At 37.1% G+C, this 20,058-nt stretch overlaps 1 protein-coding gene across 3 annotated transcripts in view; it reads left to right on the top strand.

Moving 5' to 3' along the window:
• LOC121735338 (bone morphogenetic protein receptor type-1B) overlaps window positions 1-20,058 on the top strand; it is a 98,949-nt gene that overhangs the window by 74,318 nt on the left and 4,573 nt on the right. The window contains exon 1 of one of the 3 annotated variants that reach the window (XM_042126128.1): window positions 16,135-16,315. The exons of 1 other annotated variant lie outside the window; for it this stretch is intronic. In XM_042126128.1, coding sequence (XP_041982062.1) covers window positions 16,306-16,315 — 10 coding nt within the window. In that variant the 5' untranslated portion in view covers window positions 16,135-16,305. Of the gene's footprint in view, window positions 1-16,134; window positions 16,316-16,338; window positions 16,431-20,058 lie in introns of those variants that run through there. One more of the 3 variants, XM_042126127.1, reaches the window with a different exon arrangement.

The raw sequence follows: 20,058 nt of genomic DNA, 5'->3' as shown, positions 1-20,058 counted from the left end.
TCAACTTATGAATATGCTTAAGATTGCGACTGCATTTGTTCTTATGAAACATAAAAATATAACACGTACGATACGGTACGGGACTCGAGCAATATCAATACAATAACATTCGATGAATCTTCAATACATTTCAATATTTATACAATATTATGCAAAAGAAGTGATGGCGCCAATTTAGGGCTGCCACTTGCTGGAAAAATAAGAGCTTTTGTTCGTCGATAGAGGTTATTTTGTATCACATAGTGTGATACAAAATATCATCTATCGATTTTTAAAAAAAGGTAGAGTATGGACCGAAATATTGTAGAAGAAGGCTTCCTGTTGGTTCTTTTTGCTAGATTCAATACTACGTAAGAATGCAGGATGGTCAAAAAATCTTGTTCCTTTAAATCTGTCAGTATTTCTTTTTTTTTTCCGCGTTGTAGGTGTGAGTGTGAGGATGACATTTCAATCGAGCTAGTTTGTATGATCGGTCAGGCCGAGACCCCCAACATTTAACATGTTGAATAAATAATATAATTATGTCTTGCGAATCACAGAAACTTCGATAGCGCGATGCAGGTTTATTGCGTTGTTCGTTTGTGTCGTATTGATGTACCTCATATTTTGGGCGCCAGCCCTGTGCTGAAGAGGTTCTGGCCCGTGCTCTTCCGTTAGCCGTAAAGCGTGGTCGTGGGCGGATGACCTCTCGCCACGCGTGGGCAACCGCTGTCGATGCGTCGATATCTAATAGCTTTACGACATACGCCTCTCTAATACTTTATGATCTATCTCCCCAAATTAATTGATTAATACCATTACTCTTCTATTGTGCATTCAATAAATCGAATCTTTGATGATGTTAGTGGAAATGACGATCAAAATGCTTTAAGGAGAAAACAGATGGCTTAATCTTTACAATCCTGTTTTAGATCCCAGTTCATTTTTCTCTTTTTATGTGCTTAGTTACAATGATTTAAGGTGAAGGTAGATACTAGATTTTTTTTTAATTTTTCAGCCTTTTTTCAAAAATTCTGTATGAGTTTCAAGATTATTTTTCTCTCTTTATGCCCGAAGGCCTACTTGAACCTTACTTTAAAATCATTTAAAATCTTAAATCAATAATGTTTCAGAAATACGAGGAGGGAAACGTGATGTAACGATGTTGTGCCGAAGATCGCCGAAGATCGCCTTATGGCAGTTTTTTGTGTAGGCGGTTTTAACTTATAATAATGAAACTTTGAAAGCTGTTTAGTGTTTTGTAACATACCTCAGATTTTATATATTTATGATTATGATAATAAGAAATGTATTAAATTTTTTAAAAGATTGTTCCAAACCGTCGAAAAAAAGTGTTGAGTGTAACTTGTGTTTTTTTTATGAAATAAGGGGGCAAACGAGCAAACGAGTCGCCTGATGGAAAGCAACTACTGTCGCCCATGGACACTCGCAACATTGGAAGAGCTGCAGGTGCGTTGCCGGCCTTTTAAGAGGGAATACGCTTTTTTCTTGAAGGTTTGCAGGTCGTAGAGGTCCGGAAATACTGCCGGTGACAGTATGTGTTTTGTACAGTAAAGCAGGCAGTGAAAATGCAAATTCATGAAATTAATTGTCAATTAATGTGAGGGACAAAATTACACATTTCGATCCACTATTCACTGTCCACCGAGTTTTCTGAATCCTGATGAATACGTGCATCGTTTCTATCGGCTTTTGAGATGCACACATGTATTTTAATTCGGTTTAATTTTATAAGCTCTTGCTTAAAGCTATTACCACCAACGAAAAAGTATTGTGTTACCGTTTTAAAACAAAAAGGGTTGTCTGAGTTTTTTGTTTCAATCCGGAACATGTATCGAATTTAAGAGGTGTTAAGTTCGTTAGTGCGTTGGTTGGTCGTTTTTTTTTTATTTACCTCATGAATATCAGGTTCTTAACGAAGATTCAGTGCAGCGGTTGTTTTAGTAATTAGTATCCTTATTAGAATAATTAAACCCAGAAGACTCTGCCTCTTTGACTCTCCAACACACTTTCCAGTAATATTTTTCCTAATTTTAATTTAGTAGTTTTAGTTGATTGTTATTTATTTGTTGTTTTATGTTTACAGGTAAGCTGCTGTTTCATCGTCTCCCGTAGTAGTCACTAAAATATGGGTAAGAAAGAATATTTTACATTTTAATAAATCCAAAAGGTTCAAGTATTCTATTGGATAAAGGTGGCCATACACGGGACATTTATCGTAACGATTTATCGCCTCGATGTTAAAATCGAACGACAAATTGTACGTGTGTAGCAATATCGCAAACGATTTTATGGTCAAAAGATCGATTAGACGATTTTCTTGACGATCGATCGAAACGACAAATTGTCACGTGTATGGACTATGGACACCTTTAGTCGTTTAAACTATTTGAAAAGCGAATGCCCTCATGCGTACACCCACATTGCCTGAAGTGTTAGCAGTTGCAAGAGACCAACAACTCAATATTCATGATTTTACGGAAAACCGAGTTTCGAGTGTTTCCGCTAGTTCAAGCAGTACTCCAGTAGGCGTCCGTTGAGGTGGGCAACCATTCCGCATCCAATATACGAGAAAGATTTCTCTTATGTAAATGGTGGCGGTGGCCCGTAAACAATGATTTACTGGCCTATCAGCGCACCCACTTAGTGAAATGGGATTTGTATTGTAGAGACGTTGAACTGCTATACTGAATACTGGTATTGATAAAAAAAATCGAACGATTTATGATCATTTTCTCGAAAATTGTGACTAGGCAGTAGGCATCTGGCTTGAACAAAAAAGTGTTAAAGTAAGCCATAAATATAAAGTTTTCTTACCATAAAAAATATTCTATACAATCCACACCATCATATATGGCGGATAATTTTTACATCGACCGCCTGAAGCTAAATATGGTTATGATCGGACGAAATTGCTACTGCACACCTTAGTTAGCATAAAAAGCCGGCGGCATATTAGATGGTCTGTTGCGTAGAGACAGCCTTTAATTATTTTGCTTCAATAACTTAAGCCAAAATTTTCTATTTGTCAGACATCCAGTGACTATCACCGAAATTGGTGTAAGATGCAACAGGCGAAGTTTAATAAAGTTCACAATATAAAGGAATAAAGACGTCCAAGCGAACTGACCTCTCGACTTCTGACACCTACGAGTACATGGGCGAAGCTTAAGCATAATAATCCCTCCAGGCGATCGCAAAGTGCTTGGAAATATTATATCGATAAAATGCACTAAATATTAAATTGATACTATGATAGCATTGAAAAAGGGTATTATAATTTTACACATTTCATTGACGCAAAAGTAATAATATTAACTAAAAAAACTATAAAAAAAATCTCTCTAGAGAGTCTGCAGAAGAAAGCTATTCCTCTTTAATACGTTCATATCTCCGTTCCACAGTGCATTTTATGCCTATAATAAACATTGCGTAGATGCATCGATAGTCGAAACGATACCGCACCGACTATGATCATCGGTTTAATATTAGCGATCGAAATTAAGGAGACTTTCACGCTCTGTGGGCGTCACCTGTCGTGCTATACCGTCATCTACAATCTTTTCTATACCATTAAATCAGGCGATTCTAAACTTTATCTCCTCGAAATAACGTTCAGTATGTATGCCTTCACTATGTTGGCACAATTTCGCCCACTTGTACTCTACGCCTTCGAGTCGGAATTTTGCATTCATAATGGTGTTTGAAGATTAATGGTCCATGAGAATGTCGCTGCTCAGATTAAAGAGTTGAGCTTCATGTTCTTTATTATGTTTGGAGATTGTTATTGATTTATTAAACATTGTTTCATCGGTGATAATATTGTTGGTATTTTATGTAATATCTTTAGGTGTTTCATAAATTGTTACTTGGGCTTTAATACTAGGTTCTACAAAATTGTTTTTGTCTATGCATTTTCCATGTTATTCTTTATGTTGTTTATGTACTTAGAACTTATAAAGTGGAAAGGTAATATCTACAAATGAATTCAAAACTTCAAAGATTGACAGAGAATTAGTAGCTTAGAAATCCAATGTAAAATCTGCGGCCTCTGGCTTTGCTCTGCTACCAGTTTTGTTACATTGTAACGAATAATTTATAGCTTATCTTGTACCACGGTTTGAAATATCTCCCGTCGCTCATTCACATTTATTCGCCTACATAGTTTTTACGATAAGATTTATAAGTACACTCCTATCTGATGGGACCTTATGGCAACGATATAAGGGTAATTTTAATGGAAGTTGCAGGTAGAATAATTGTGTATGCGTCCATTGTCGATCGTCGTGTCACGGTTTGACTGGCGTCCGCGGTGCCCGCCCGAATTGTCGAATGTCGATCTTTATCTTTATCTCAGGCTTTATTTCCGATTGAAGGTTTCGCCGATAGGAATAGATTGTTCCCCGACTATGGCTAAGCCAGTAAGTAGTAAGTACTGCTGTCGATTCTGGTTTACATAAATTGCAATGATGTAAGATTCAGGTCACCCCCTCCGTTATACGGCTGATTGCAAGTCGCAGGTGGTTTTAATATTTAGAGGGTAGACTCGGCGCTTCTTGTCGACCAGTCCCACATAACCCGGGGCACCCAAGTGTGAAAACGTTCAATAGAGCTGTGTATTGCCTTGTTTATTTGGTCAAAATTGAGATGAGTTGTGATGCATTTACGCTCTTGTATGAAGTATCAAGTTGATATCCACCCTCTAGATAGATTTTCTTCAATGTCGTGAATATTCATAAAGTTTTGGTTACTATATCACTATCCAAGGTTGAGATCATAAAGTTATAATAATGTGGTATTTTTTATTAGTTTAATAAATGAAAACGCAGTAACGGTTTTCATTAATATTTTTATAGAACATAATTGAAAAATTTAATAACTTTTTTTAATACGATTATTTTAATGAGATTTAGCGCAGTAGACAGGATACTAGTTTCTTTTATAGCTTTTCAGTTTTTTGTTTTTTTAATGAGAAAACTATGGAAACTCAGGAAGCGTCATCTTTAAAATATCTCCTGAAATAATCGTAATTTATCATATTTGTGTTCCAAGCCACAGTCTGGTTGTCTGGTGGTACACGAAAATTTCCATCTCGCCCTATCATATCGGTATCTAATCTGCTCTCGTGATATTGGCCGCACCCACTAATTATGATTGTGTATCGCGAATGATAATTGATAACGCATTGTTTCCTTTGACGTCCAATGTCCGTGATTAAGGAAATTCTGATTGTAATCTGTTTGGTTGTTCTTATTGTGAACAACATTTATAAGTTCAGTCCCATCTCTCTCCGATGGCTTATGTCATGTTAATGGAAGTGGGAGGTAAAATAATTGTGTATGCGTCTTTGTGATCTACTTGGTTGTTCTGGTTTCGGAGGACCAGGATTATGGCCCTACCAAAAACCTTATAACTTACTGTAGTGTTTTTGTTATAAGGTCTCGATTTTCAAAGATTCTACGGTTATTCCCTAAGCTGAAAATATCTCCATACATCTGAATCTCTTAATCAAGCCAAAGAGGTAACAGATATACAAACATACTCTTTTATTTATAATATTGGTATTATTGCCTCTAAATATTTAACCTTCTAGTAGCGGCTTGCGTTTACGCAAGCTTTGTTATTGTTTTTTCTCTACTATTATCGCATGATAAATTTTATCAACAGAACAAAGGGTAAACATAATCCTTGGAGTGTATCTAAATCAAAATTCTGTTATCTGCGCAATTTTGGAATATCCTTGCAGCTACTATACGAGTATTAAGTGTAGATATTAATCACGCCAATGACTATTGTTTAGCGTTTTTCCTGTAGCGCAGATTGTCGCCCGCGCGGCGCGCGATCAGCATCTATCAGGGCTGCCACTTTGACATTGCGATTGCACTCATTGTTGGGGACTCACACACACTCTAAAATATCTCTTACTCTTCAACTACAAATACTAGAATAGTAGAACATCAGCATGACGCGTTTCCACCGCGTTATCTGCAAACGAGCGTGGCCGCAGCTGATACGGCTAATTGTTTGTACACATATCCGCCTACAGCGCACACTCTATGTGGAGAGGTCAGGGGAACATCACCAACTTCGCAAATACCCATGATAAGTGATGTCGTTTAGTTGATAAATACGTCTTGCGTTCTCCCAATTTTAAAACTTGTATTGAAATTTGATACGGCATTCTGTTATGCTCGTCTTTAATTACGACAATTAAAGTGATTTGAGAAAATACTAATCTTGAGATAGATTCTGTAGTGCTTATTCTGAAGAGGACGGCACCTTATTTATAATTTTTTCACTCTGGAAAGCCTATACTTCCTAGTTCTGTATACTAGGAAATATAGTTATTTCCTTGTCTATTAAGCGAATCTCAAACTTATCAGACAGGTCCCTGTAGGCTGTAAATAATATGGTGTAATCTTCCCAGTGTGTAAATATTTTTAACCTACTTACTTACTTAAATTATTTACTAAACACCCTTGTTATCTAGCTATAATCAACATTCTGGTAGCGCTCTCATTCTCCTAACAATAGATAAACACTAATCAGTGTTCTAATAAAGCGCGCACAACACCGGTACATTAATTTTAATGGTCACTTGTGCTTTATCTAACCTCCCTCCTCCCGCAACTGTCCACAAGTTTGCGAGCTTTCGAACAAAGCTTAATAGGAAGTTTATGAATAAGCTCCGTGTACAAGCTTAATGCATTAGCTCGAGAACTTTGGATGTAAAGCGGCCGCGCCTCGTAAATCGAGACTTAATTCGAAAGTACGTGTTTCAAATTCCTGGCGTTGAATAAATTTCGTGTGGACACCGGGATTTTATCACGGGAAATACTCAGTGAAAAATATATAGGAGCTGATACTATGAAAGAGACGAGACAAAATAGAACAGATTGGGGAAATAAAATAAAATTGGGGAAATCAAATCTCGATACAGATCGATATAGGAATCATTTTCGTCCAAAAAATATTTTGGATGTATTTTGGTGAACAAATATTTTGATAATGCTCAGCCTGCCTAGCATACGCCAACTAGATATCTCACTCTACATGTTTTCTCGATGTTTGATGGTTTGTCTCTTCATCTCTATTGACCCTAGCATGACAAACATGTTTTCTCGCGTAGATCTATCATCGAAATAACACATTTTTTATAGAGTTTTGTCGAGATAATGTCGAGATTTTGACATTATGAGACGAGTAGTTTTTAACTATCTCGAGAGTGAGATATCTCGTTGGCGTATGCTAGGCAGGCAGGAAGTTTTATCATGTGACGTACGTTCTTGAAATAAATTAAATCCGGTAAATCCGAGTTGGACTCGCCTATAAAGGGTTCCGCAGCACCAATAAGGTTTACCATTTATGACGTATAAAAAAACTGCTTGCTAGATCTCGTTCAAACCAATTTTCGTTGGTAATTTTTATAGTAATGTACATAATATATATATTTTTTAGACTTATCAGGACTTTAGAAGTTAGAGGGGGGGGGGGGGGACACATTTTACCTCTTTCGAAGAGTATCTCTCGCAAACTATTCAGGTTAGAAAAAAATATATATATTTTATTTTATTTTTATTTTTATTTATTTAGGAAAACTTACAGCTAGAGTAACAAGTAGTTTTAAAATAACACAGGAAGGCCAAATATATTAGAAACCTCAATACAATTTTTGAAGACCTATCCATAGATAGCCTACACGCATAGGTTAGATGTTTTTTTCTTTGTTTCAGTTGTTGGGGACCCCTAGAATTTTTAATATTTTTTCCATTTTTGTATCAAAATCTAAATGCGGTTCACAGACTACATCTACTTACCAAGTTTCAATAGTATAGCTCAGTTTCGGAGAAAAGTGGCTGTGACATATGGACGGACAGACAGACAGGCAGATATGACGAATCTATATGGGTTCCGTTTTTTGCCATTTGACTACGGAACCCTAAAAACGGTAAATAAATTAAAAGGTTTACGAGTCACGGAATGTTACCAAAAAACGTGATAGTGGTATCAGTATGGTCTATTTTCAGCGGCAATAAACATATCCTAGACTGATAACTTGCGATCACAGCTCAAAGAAATTATTGTTGTAAGGAGTCATTTGCCGTTGCGACCTAAATTTTTCCTAAAACCGCCTTGCAGATTAATCTACATATAATGGGGCCTTTCATTAATAAATAATGTATTCTTGTCAAATTTTGTGGATCCTGATAAGCCTCGGCGCCAGTGGCGTCTAGAGATCAGTTTCCTTTAACATTTGCAAAGATTAAAGGATGTTGACCCTCTTCAATACAGAAGGCTCTTAATTCGATTTTTATATCACATTTGCCCAAACTTGTACGGAATAATTTTGGCTGTTTTGAATGATTGACTGTTAGGATTTCAGATGACGTTTTGAAGAGGATCAAAATTTTTAGGAGTTGTTAATTGGTTGTGTTTTGTTAAATCTTGACGATGACGGTGATTATGTAGGGTAAGGACATCACTATTGCAATGACATCAATTGACGATTAATATTATCGCCGCTGATAAGCTTTCCTGTAAATCTAAAAGTATGGCCGTCCACGCTGAAACTACGTGACTCTAGCCACGAGCTCAAACTAAAGGAAACAGTGAACATTCCCCATTCGTGATATTAATACAGAAATCAGATCGCATATTGTCTGGTTTTATTTTAAAAACGATAACAATCTGCAATTCCACTCCGTCATTCTGAATTCAATTGAAGTTTATCAACTTGACAAGGCGAACCTTTTAGATGATAATGCATTTGATCCGAAATTCCGAGAATGCGTTGCGTTGCAGAAATTAATTGCAAGGGAATACTGGCTAATGGCTTTGATTTTGGGAGTAGAAATGGTTCAATTAAAGCAGATTTAACCACCAAATAATTTGGGCTCTGCTTCTCAATCTTTTGTGTTGTTGACATTGTTCATACTGTGATAGATTTTGATATACTTTTGAAAACTCCCGGTGCTGTCCCTTTCAGCAAACATGTCAGCTCGGGGTTCAACGTATTTTGTGCAAACAAGTGCCAAACCAATATTTGCAATGCCACAGTCAAGATATCGGTTACCAGACGCGAAAAGTTGCTCCAACTACAAATAACTCAGATATAGGTTCAAATACCTCAACGTATTTGCATAACAGCATTAGCGATCGAGATTTAAGTTGCGGTAACATTATCGACGCCCTTTAATTAAGGAACTTTTTTACTAAAGAATAAATTATTGTAAGTTATACTGGGATTAAGTGGATTGTGTTGAGATTATGTTTAGTTTTAGAAGGCTTAAGAAAATCCAAGCGAGCTGCTTAGAAAGTCATTTTTTACTCGTTTAGTATACCTGTTTTTTGAAGGTGAGTTAATTTAAAAAGTTTGAAGAAGGTTGGGTCTTTTCAAAAGTGTGTGTGCAAAGACCTCTTCAATAACGGTTTATTCGAATCCCTGTATTTGGATGTTTGTAAACCAGCCGGTGAGGTCGTTGCATATTGAACTGTGTAACCGATAAGGGCAGATAAGGGATGAGCTGGGACTGCGCCCGCGCGTTATCTCCCACGACACAACGTGCGTACGAGCTGCGAGTACTACAATATTGGGGCATCGAATCTGTTTAGTCAAATGTTGTGACTTGTGGCCGGTTGTGGCTAAAGTTGCTTGGATGATTTGATGTGACTGGAGGCAGAAGCTAAAGAATAGGCAAGTAGGCATGTACATTGCATGTAAGTAAGCTTTTACAGGAAATTAAACTATGGATTTGTTTTTTGGTGACAATAATTTCATTTGAAGAAGCTGTAGACAATGGACAAAATTGTTAAAAACTTAAGCTTGTCGTTGGATCCTGTAGTTTTCTTTTCTTGTTGTGTTTAGGTTCTTTTCTTAATTAGTTGTTTTATGTTAAACCTGTTCTTATTTTAATGAATTTAAAGTTCGTGTTTTAGCACCACGTCCATTTAGTTTAAAATAATAAGTACGCGAAGAGTTTCTGATGATTGAGGGTGTGTAAAATGTTTTACGTAAGCTGTTGTTAGTCTCGAAAGGGTTTAGGGTCACCATCGTGCACCATATTATAAGGACTATTAAATCAACACTATTCAAAGTATAACAATTCTTATTGATGCAATGCAATTTAATATTTATTTCATTAAAAATTGATTCTTATTAAAATCATACTTACCATTTGCATAAAATTCTTCTTTCAAATGTTGCTGCTTTAGCATGCATGATCCAAATAAGTAATGAGTATCATAACAAATAAACGTTAATCTCAGGAGTATTTTTCACTTAAAATTATTAAAAAACCGCATTAAGAGATGTAAGGTGGTACAAGATAAAGTCCTTTAAGTCCTTTAGAGTCGAGTCCTTACACATGGTGACCCTATCTAATCCCGGCACAAAAAATGGTCGGACCAGTTCTGCGGGGCGCGGAGGCTGTTGCCGGGGGAGGGGGAGGGGGGCATATTCGGAGCGCGCCACGCTGCCGCCGAATAAATTACCGGCGATGCGCATACGACACCTATACGAGTAGAGATTTGAATGGGTTTTGAGTTTCTTTCTAGGGGTAAGTTTGTGGTCAGTAACGTCTCTTCTGCTAAACTGGTGGTTGTGTTGATGGATACTGATTTGGTTTGGTGTTGATAGATATTTGCGTCTTTGTGATGACCGATGTTGAATTATCATTAGTATTCCAAACAAATTGCATTTCATATTTTGCCTCGCAAGGAACTGTTTTCTTTAACATAAAAATTCAGACAAACCAAACAACAAGGAACTTCTGTCATAGATTGTGGTTTTCCTTTAAGAACCTTATTACTGATAAATGGGTTGCTGTTTACATCACACATCGGCCATATCCGATAATCGCAGGTCGGATATTATGAGCTGCGCGTGCGCAGACTGACGGTCACGAGCCGAGATAACGTGGACTTAGCACCGAGCTCGTTACAGCGTCGTGTCCACTGTATCGAGGGCCTGACATTTGGGCGTGAAAGGCCCTGCAAAGTTCAGAGTACCAGAGTTTATGTGTGCCACATGATGGCGTTTCATCAGCCTGCTCGTGTTAAATGTGTAACGGATTCTAGGGTTGAAGCTGTGAGCTCTATTATCTAATAGGTACTAGCAATTATTGTTGATTAGGCGATGTAACAGTGATGCTCAAGCTCTTAGTAGAAAGAAAAGAAGGCGGTTTGAGATCAAATAGGTGTGTTGCTTGTAGAAAAAAAAATCATCGCTAGTATCTAAGATTTAGATAGCCTAGGAATAAACCTTGCGATCCTAGAACTTGCGCTAGGAACCAGGAAGGGATCATTGCGCTACAGTTTGCTGCGAACAGATTTATAAATAGCGCGACTCATCCTGATAGGTTGCCTGGCCGATAGTTAGCAGTCGGGCTGACGTAAATTACATCCTCGAGGTGTGGAAGTAATGGGTGACGGGGAGTGTTTATCGTCTTTCCCGTGACCACCCTATCCTTTGCCGGTAATTGTGGCCTGCCAAGTGCCAACGGAAACGGGAGATACTGGCTGTCACTGCGTAAGTGAGGTGGCGGAGCCGTGATTGCAGGATCTCGTCACGCCATAGCTCTTGCGGAAGATTGAATGCTGGCATAGCTTAGAGATATTTTTATCTTGCCTCTTTTACAGCTTCACTCTAAAGTAAATGCAGTAATTTACTGTATTGCAATAAAGTTTCCTTAGTCTAATCCATAAACGATTTATTCGATTAGTTAATTAAATTGCAAATTAAAGCCCACATGAGGTCTATAATCCGTTGGAATTAACTCGCGATGCGATGATACAAATCAATGAAAGCGTCTATGTAACATGTTACATATTCATTGTTGGTATTAGGTTGCGTTTTTTTTATGAAATAAGGGGGCAAACGAGCAAGCGGGTCACCTGATGGAAAGCAACTTCCGTCGCCCAGGGACACTCGCAGTATCAGAAGAGCTGCAGGTGCGTTGTCGGCCTTTTAAGAGGGAATAGGGTAATAGGGGAGGGTAGCGATGGGAAGGGAAGAGAAAAGGGGAGGATAGGGAAGGGAATTGGGCCTCCGGTAGACTCACTCACTCGGCGAAATACATACAATACATACAATTACACTAAAAACTAACACTAACACTAAAACACTAAACACGTATTGCCTGCGACGTGGGGCGCGACGTGTTCGGAAGTTGTCCTCGTAACCAAGCAAGCAAGCGCTGTTTCACGCCAGTATTCTGTGAGAACGTGGTATTTTTCCGGTCGAGCCGGCCCATTCGTGCCGAAACATGGCTCTCCCACGTATGGGTGAATAGTCGTTTAAATAAAAAGACTAAACAAACCAACGACTCTAATATAATTGGACATAAGATAATTGTATGCTAACGATGCTTTCATCTTGATGCCCGATCATGGTCTGCACTCTGCACGGTTTTTCTGACATAGTCATGTCATTCAGGTCAGTAATGACTCCGTAATGAGCATGGGAGAGTACTCCACAGAAATTATTTCCTACATCTGTTGATATAAATTATAAATAATAAAGTGGTTAAAATTTGGGTTAATAACTTCATACCAATATTACCTGTCTGTCTGTAACCTTTTTGAACATATTTAGCTGAAATTTGATATTTTAAGTCCCGGGAAAGGGCATAGTATGTTTTTATTGCGGAAAAATGCACGGTTCTCGCGCGATAAAAAAAAATGGCGCAACAGAGTTACGGGCGTCATCTAGAAATAATAATGCAAATAACAATGCTGTGTCAGGTTTTGCATTATTATTTCTTATAGACTAGCACGAGTCGGCGCATGAGTACCGAAAACTATTCCACCTCAATTTTTTTATGCGATCCTCTTCAAATTGCCCTCCTGATGATATAAATGCATGTTGCCAGGGCGCAACCCGGTGCCATATTGTTTAAACAAACATTGTTTAAACAATTGCAAGGAATTGTTATTTTTCAACCGAACAATTTTTTTATATTCTTTATTGAAATACCAATAAAAAAGGTCCCATGACTTTTTACGATAAAGTTAATATTTTTAAAGATATGAATTTTTAAAGGTTCGAAAAACCTCAAATTTGGGTACTTTCGACCGATGAAAAATATAATAAAAAAAAATAATGTCAAAGTAATATATTTTTTAAAATTCTATCTACAATAGTTAATAAATAATAATATACAATAGTTAATAAAGATTTCAAAATATTTCATTGTTTATATCTTTTTTTATCTTAGCAAAAGTAGACAAAAATTGTGTTTTTTGTATGGGAGCAAACAATTACTTTATTTTAATTTTATTATTAATTATTAAAGTACAAATATAATTAAAGATTTCGTAAAATTTTCAAATCTTTAAAAATATTAACTTTATCGTAAAAAGTCATAGGACCTTTTTTATTGGTATTTCAATAAAAAATATAAAAAAAAATTGTTCGGTTGAAAAATAACAATTCCTTGCAATTGTTTAAACAATGTTTGTTTAAACAATATGGCACCGGGTTGCGCCCTGGCAACATGCATTTATATCATCAGGGCAATTTGAAGAGGATCACATAAAAAAATTGAGGTGGAATAGTTTTCGGTACTCATGCGCCGACTCGTGCTAGTCTATTACTGATTCGCATGACATTCTGTATCTTGTTTGATGATAAGTAAATGTAAACAAATCGAGCCCTCTTTTTTATCGAAAAACAACATTTATTGAATTAATAAAATTACCAATCTGTTCAGTATTGATTTTGTTTACATGGCTTTTAATTTTTTATTCTTATTGCTTCAGCTGTATTTTGCCTAAATGTTAAAGTCAATGATCAAGTTTCATAAATGGATTTCTTCCTAAAATGTTTCTACGTCCGCGTCAGCATAATATCCACGTTCATTAGAATTTGGTAGTTATCCAATATGTGACAAGCTTAAGTAATTTTTAAAAGCATTCACCAGACTGTAGTTGGGAAATGTTGTGTATCATCTTCATTGGCATTTTTTTTCATACAAATACTAGGCTTTCCTTGCAAAAATTATGGTCATGAGTGATGAGAGATGATAAGTAACGTTTATATCGTGCTAGCGAATAACGACTCGTTGCATGTACGTTGTTATGTATAACCAGCCGAGTTGCATCTCCGTGGCGCCTGGCCTCACGTGTGCGATGCGCTGGCGTCACCGATCAATCGCCTCAATTGCCATAACGAACCGCAATGGCTTATCGTCGATACACGAGGTACCAACTGTTATAAATTATAATATACATATTATAATATAATGCAGGAGGTACCAACTGCAATATATTATAATAATATGTAAAGTTAGAGATAACTGGAACACCGAACATACCTAATGCAATAGATAATTGTGCAGAGTTTGATCATTTGTTGGAGATGCTCATTCTTACTGTCTATTGAAATAAAATGCTCTCTAAAAGCCAATAAAATTAACCATTGCAGTTGTTAGAGCAGCAAAACATACAGCCTTCAATGATGATAAAATTAACGTTCCTATTAGGAAATATAGCAATTTAAGAAAATTGCAATGTTCTACGTATTAATTAAAAACGTAACATTTATCTAATTGCTCAACTATAAATCCTGTGACTGCTGCAACGCATACCTATCTACCGAGTAATTAAGAGATTAAATCTGAGACGAGATTTCTGATATCTTCATTCTTCACTGACCTGGCACCTGAGTGCGTGATTGACACATGTCGCAGTGACGCAAGCACACTTCCCGTGGGAGAGCTCGGTGTCACCAGATACAAGTGATAAAGCGAGCAAATCCACACAACTGGACACCGTAATCTCGCTCGCCTTACTAAACGTAAATAGTCTCACTTGCTCGTAACGTAATGTAACGCGATGCGACACTGTACATTACTAGGTGGTAGTTTGTCATTGTTTACTATACAGTGAACCTTACTCATGATAGTTAATAAACTAGATAGAGCTAACCTAATGATGTATTCGTTAGGTGTCATTTTCCAGGTAAATATGAGGATGAAGATTAAAGATGCATGAATATTTTTAATAGTTGTCATCCTATGCAGTTTAGATAGTAGTAAAATCTTCGGATGATTGTGTCTCCCATTGCTTCCTTGTTAAGGCTCTAGAATCTAACATTACGGGACCTTCCAATTTTTACATTTATATTATGGTCATCATCATGTTGTGTGCGGCTCACCTCCCTTGTATATAAGTTAATGTAATTAGTTATTAAGTTGGTCATTAAACAACATTCAAGAAGACAACTCCCTTTCAATCAGTCTCCCCTAAGTCATACATTGCAATCAAAAGTCGACGTTCTTTGAGATGCCATCTGAAATTTACTTCCTTAGTTCGATACATCAAATAATATCCATTACACTTATCAATATTATTATCTTCATCAGAAGTTTCTTGATGTTTATTCAATCAAATACAACACAAGTCCATACATTATAACTGGTTATATGTAAAAGACTTATATGTGTATATTTTTATTGCCGCAATGCCATTCTCGTAGGAACAAGTGTTTTATTTATAAATATGTGAATGTTCCTCTGTTCTGCGATGTTGTATAATATTATCAGTGTTGTCAGCTGTTCAATGAAACTGTTGAATAAGTATTGTATTTTTGGAATTATGACTAATGAAAAGTTGTTATTGCTTATGGAATAAAGATCTGAATTATTTATATTTTAGGTCATTATCTAAGGCGTCTTTAATTGATGTTATTTTGTGCTTCTCAACTTCTGTTATTAGTAAGTTCTTAATGATCTAAATTATTTGTAGAAGATGAAAAGACGCGAAAAGATATAGTTTCGTGATGAAATTAATTATCTGTATCACTTCATACGGACGCTATCTTAACGGCCCCGCGCGAAATAGCATGCACTACAATAAATATATTCTATTTTCGGCTGATAAGATTGCTAGTTGCGCCTGTTTCACAACAACAACGCTGTGTAAAATTTGGCCGGACGCCGCGATGCCGAGTACTGACGCTGCCGGCTGCCCGCTGGCCGACGCGATGCACTATCTCGTCAATGGACTCCGCCGCCCCTCTCGTCCTGACACCGTTCCGAGCTTTATCTGCCACCATGTGGAGGCTGCATAGTGCATGCGGGGGACGAGGGGAGCGGGGCCGCGCGGGCGGGGCGGAGTAAAGGGAGACACCTCTCGCCGCGCCGCTCATTCGCACCGCACCCGTCGTCCGGTGTGCACGCCAGTCCGTCGCGACCGCTCCGAGCGCGCAAAACACTCGTGTAAAAATAAAGCCGCCGACAGACTGTCCCCGGGTTATATTTAAATGATACGGAGACTGTTACGGACCGATCTTCGATATTCGCCGACATGAGATTAAGTATGTGACACCCTTTTTAGAATGTGACGTGCTGTGGCTAGTTGTTTTTCTATGGTGATGTGTTTGTGTCATTACGGATTTTGATGTCGATTAATGTTTTCCTGTTTGCGGAATCGTAAGTAGATTGTAGGGCGGATCGCAAATAAATTACCGTAATGACATGAGTGCAACTGGTTATTACGCGCTCGATACGCGATCAAGATACGGCAATGAATGTCGTGTCTCTGAAATTCTTTGCATTCGGTGTTTCTTCTTGTGCTGTTGATGATGAAAGGACCTAATCTTAACATGTTTGTTGAAAACACTTGTACAACATTGATTTGTTTGTCTAGTGCACACAAGTTATATGAAAATAGTACAGATAACGTCTGCTCGACAAATATAGTGTTTAATCTAAATTTACTAGTGTCGTTGTTTACTTGTTTCTTGACTTTACTTAATTCTATTTCTTTGCCTCGTAACTCTGTAGTATTGTAATTTTTACCAATATTCAGTTGTCTCTACAATGTATCAGTATTAAGGCATGTAGTACTAGTGTTTACAATGCTTCGTAATTCGATAGTGTCGTCGGCATCAATCAGAGCTGATGCTTCACCGACGTTGGTTTGTTTGTAACCTTACTCCGCATCTCCGGTTACAATATCTGTATGTGTATCTGTGTGTTTATCTGCATCTACATAAGATATAATTGTTGTTACTACATCGATAAGTTGAGTCGCTTTAACTTGTTACTTTTATTTAATTGTATTCTTTAAGTTTTACACAATAGTTACTAAATTCAGAAGCTATCTAAAATTGATAATATATGTTTTCGATTTATTATGTCCTCCCTATCGCGTAATTATTGTGCAGAGCTGTAATCAAAGTGACAGACGATGATGAATAGATTAGCCTAAATGTAGAGTACGCATAATAATGATTAATTATGTTGTACAGATAGTACGTGTCCTTGTTGATTAGAACACATAATGGACGTAAAGTAGGTACTAAGTCGTGATACTTGCTGTAAATGAGTTTTCTTCCTATTTAAATGATCGTCAACTTCTTCCAATCCCTTAAAATGGTTCTTTCGTCTTGTCATATATTATGAATTGCACAAAAATTTCTTTCTTCACATTGATTTCTATCTAGATCTGTAACTTAGGGGTTGTTTCATTAGTTAGATTGTTGCAAACCGCCACTCTCATTAAATAATCATTATTGCCAAAGCTATTTTTGCAATTGCTTTATTGAGGGTGAGGGCTGAGTTTTAAAAAAAACTCTAACCCCTCTTCATAATGTTTGTTACCCCTCTTGTGGTTAGATTCTGTAATTATAGATAGTGCTGTTTTCCAAACCCCTGAAAAGGAAAATTATGATTATTGTGAATTGTGTAACTAACATTAATTTCATACTGGACGATAAATACATTTTGTTGTTATGATTTTGTAGTATCTAAATTGTAAATATTTGTAATAACTAATAAGTAATGACTAAGCTATTTTACCACAGTGAAATTTATATAATATAACGTTAATTCTACCATTTAGAAATTACTCAAAATAAGACAAGCTAAAACTGTAATATTTTGCTGATATACGTATGTCAAATGTAACTAAGTAGAAGTAAATGCCTAATAATAAATAATAATTTATTAAATTGCCAGAAAACTTTTTTTAAATACGAACAAGATGAGTTTCTTTTGTAAATTTAAATAAAAAAAATCTAAAGCTTTTATACACGTATAATTCCACGTGCTACCTATTAAACGTGAAGTTACAGAATTTTAAATAGCAGAAACTCTACCTGCCATTGTTGAATCTTATATTGCGTACCCGAGCACGGCTCGAAGGACCATTTTTTTACCTGACACCGAACCTTTTTTTGCAACACAGCTGGGCAATGTTATTTTTACTAGAAAGTTTTATTGCACCGGCTACGGAGATAATCCCCGTCTAGCCGGATTATGCGACGGGCTTAAGAAGTTAGGCTCCAGACTTTGAAGCGTCTATTACGATGTTTACTGAAGGCTAAGATTCTGGTGACGTTAGAAATGGTAGGATTGTAATAATTTGTCTTCATAAAATTCTATGGAGGGTTCTTTATATTTATTATGTAGCTATGATCGATATATACAGTTAAAAAAGGTTTTATAATCTTGATTAAAAGTGCTTTATAAGTTAAAGAAAAGTTTAGACAGAAGACAACAGGATCATTTATGTAGCTGTCACTTGTCTGTCCAATGGCTTTTTAACGTATAAAATAAAGACAGCAATCGTGGGTTCGATTTCCGCGTTGGAAATAACATTGTTATTTCAAAGTTTGGTTAGGACAATGCAGGCAGATCACCTAATTGTCTGACAACTATTAGATGATCCATGCGGCGGATGGGCATGTAAAAAGTCGGTCCTGCGCCTGATCTCTCGCCAGTCGTGTCTGTCTTCCGTCCCACTGGGTTATGAGAGTAAAGGAATAGAGAGTGCTCTTGTGTACTGCGCACACACTTGGTCACTATAAAATTACTCCTGCGTAACTAACTGGCCTTGGTTTCAATGAAATCGGCCACCGTCACCGAAACCGGAGTGGGAGTTATTTTAAGGGCGTAAAAGTTCTACAAAAACGTCATCTCAAAATCAATGAGGTTTAAAGTACTTGGCTATAATGAAACCCATGATAAATCATACCCTGCCCCAAATGATGTGTTGCAACGTTGTAATGACGTTGTAATGAACGGAAATGCGACAGCGATTACGTCGTCATTGAATACAATAATCACTGAAGTTATTAATTGTACATATACATATTCATATACACACCGGTTTCGTCAACACACTTGATCCAAGCTAGTTTTGACTTTTGAGGACTCTTGTAGTTTAAGCGGTATCTAATCAAGATCAGATATTTGGATCAAGTTAAAGTGTTGAATAATCTGTTAACTTTTTAATTGTATATGATGCCCGCAAATCCGTTGCGTCAAAATTAGTTTTTATCGCGCGAACCGCGACAGAAGTGTTCTATGTCCTTTCTCGGGACTCAAAGTATGCCCATACCAAATTGCAGTAAAATCGGTTCAGCGGTTTGGGCGTGAAGTGGTAACAAACAGACACACTTTTGCATTTATAATATTAAGTGTGTATTAGTGTTTCAATATATTCCGTGATTAGTGTTGATGTAGAGTTTACTAGCTTTGCTAGGTTTACTAAATCTTATCTTATCCTTACTAGCTTTGAAGATTCTAGCTAAAATTCGAGTCTAGCTCAAACACGATTTCAATGTAGATTAAAGCGTTTCATAGAAAACTACTAAAAAAGTATATCGAAATAATAATAACACTCCCCACACCGATTTCGGTGACTGTGTCCACTTGGCCAGTTCATTGAAACAAGGCCAGGAACGTAGGAGTAATTTTACAGTGCCCAAGTGTGTGCGCAGTACACAAGAGCTCTCTCTATTCCTTCACTCTCATAACCCAGTGGGACGGAAGACCGTCACGACTGGCGAGAGGTCAGGCGCAGGATCGACTTTTTACATGCCCATCCGACGCATGGATCATCTTACTTGTCAGACAATCAGGTGATCAGCCTGCATTTTCCTAACCAAACTTGGAAATAACATGTTTTGGAAACATCGCGGGAATCGAACCCACGACCTCCGAGTCGAGAGCCACTAGACCGCGGAGGCGTCTGATATTGAAATAACTATTCATTAGAAACCGTGGCTTTTTCCTCTTATGTTCTAACTTCTAGCTAAGCAATAAGTTATTC

The sequence above is a fragment of the Aricia agestis genome, chromosome 17, assembly GCF_905147365.1.
Source record: "Aricia agestis chromosome 17, ilAriAges1.1, whole genome shotgun sequence".
Lineage (NCBI taxonomy): Eukaryota > Metazoa > Arthropoda > Insecta > Lepidoptera > Lycaenidae > Aricia > Aricia agestis.
This window is presented reverse-complemented; position numbering and strand designations above follow the sequence as displayed.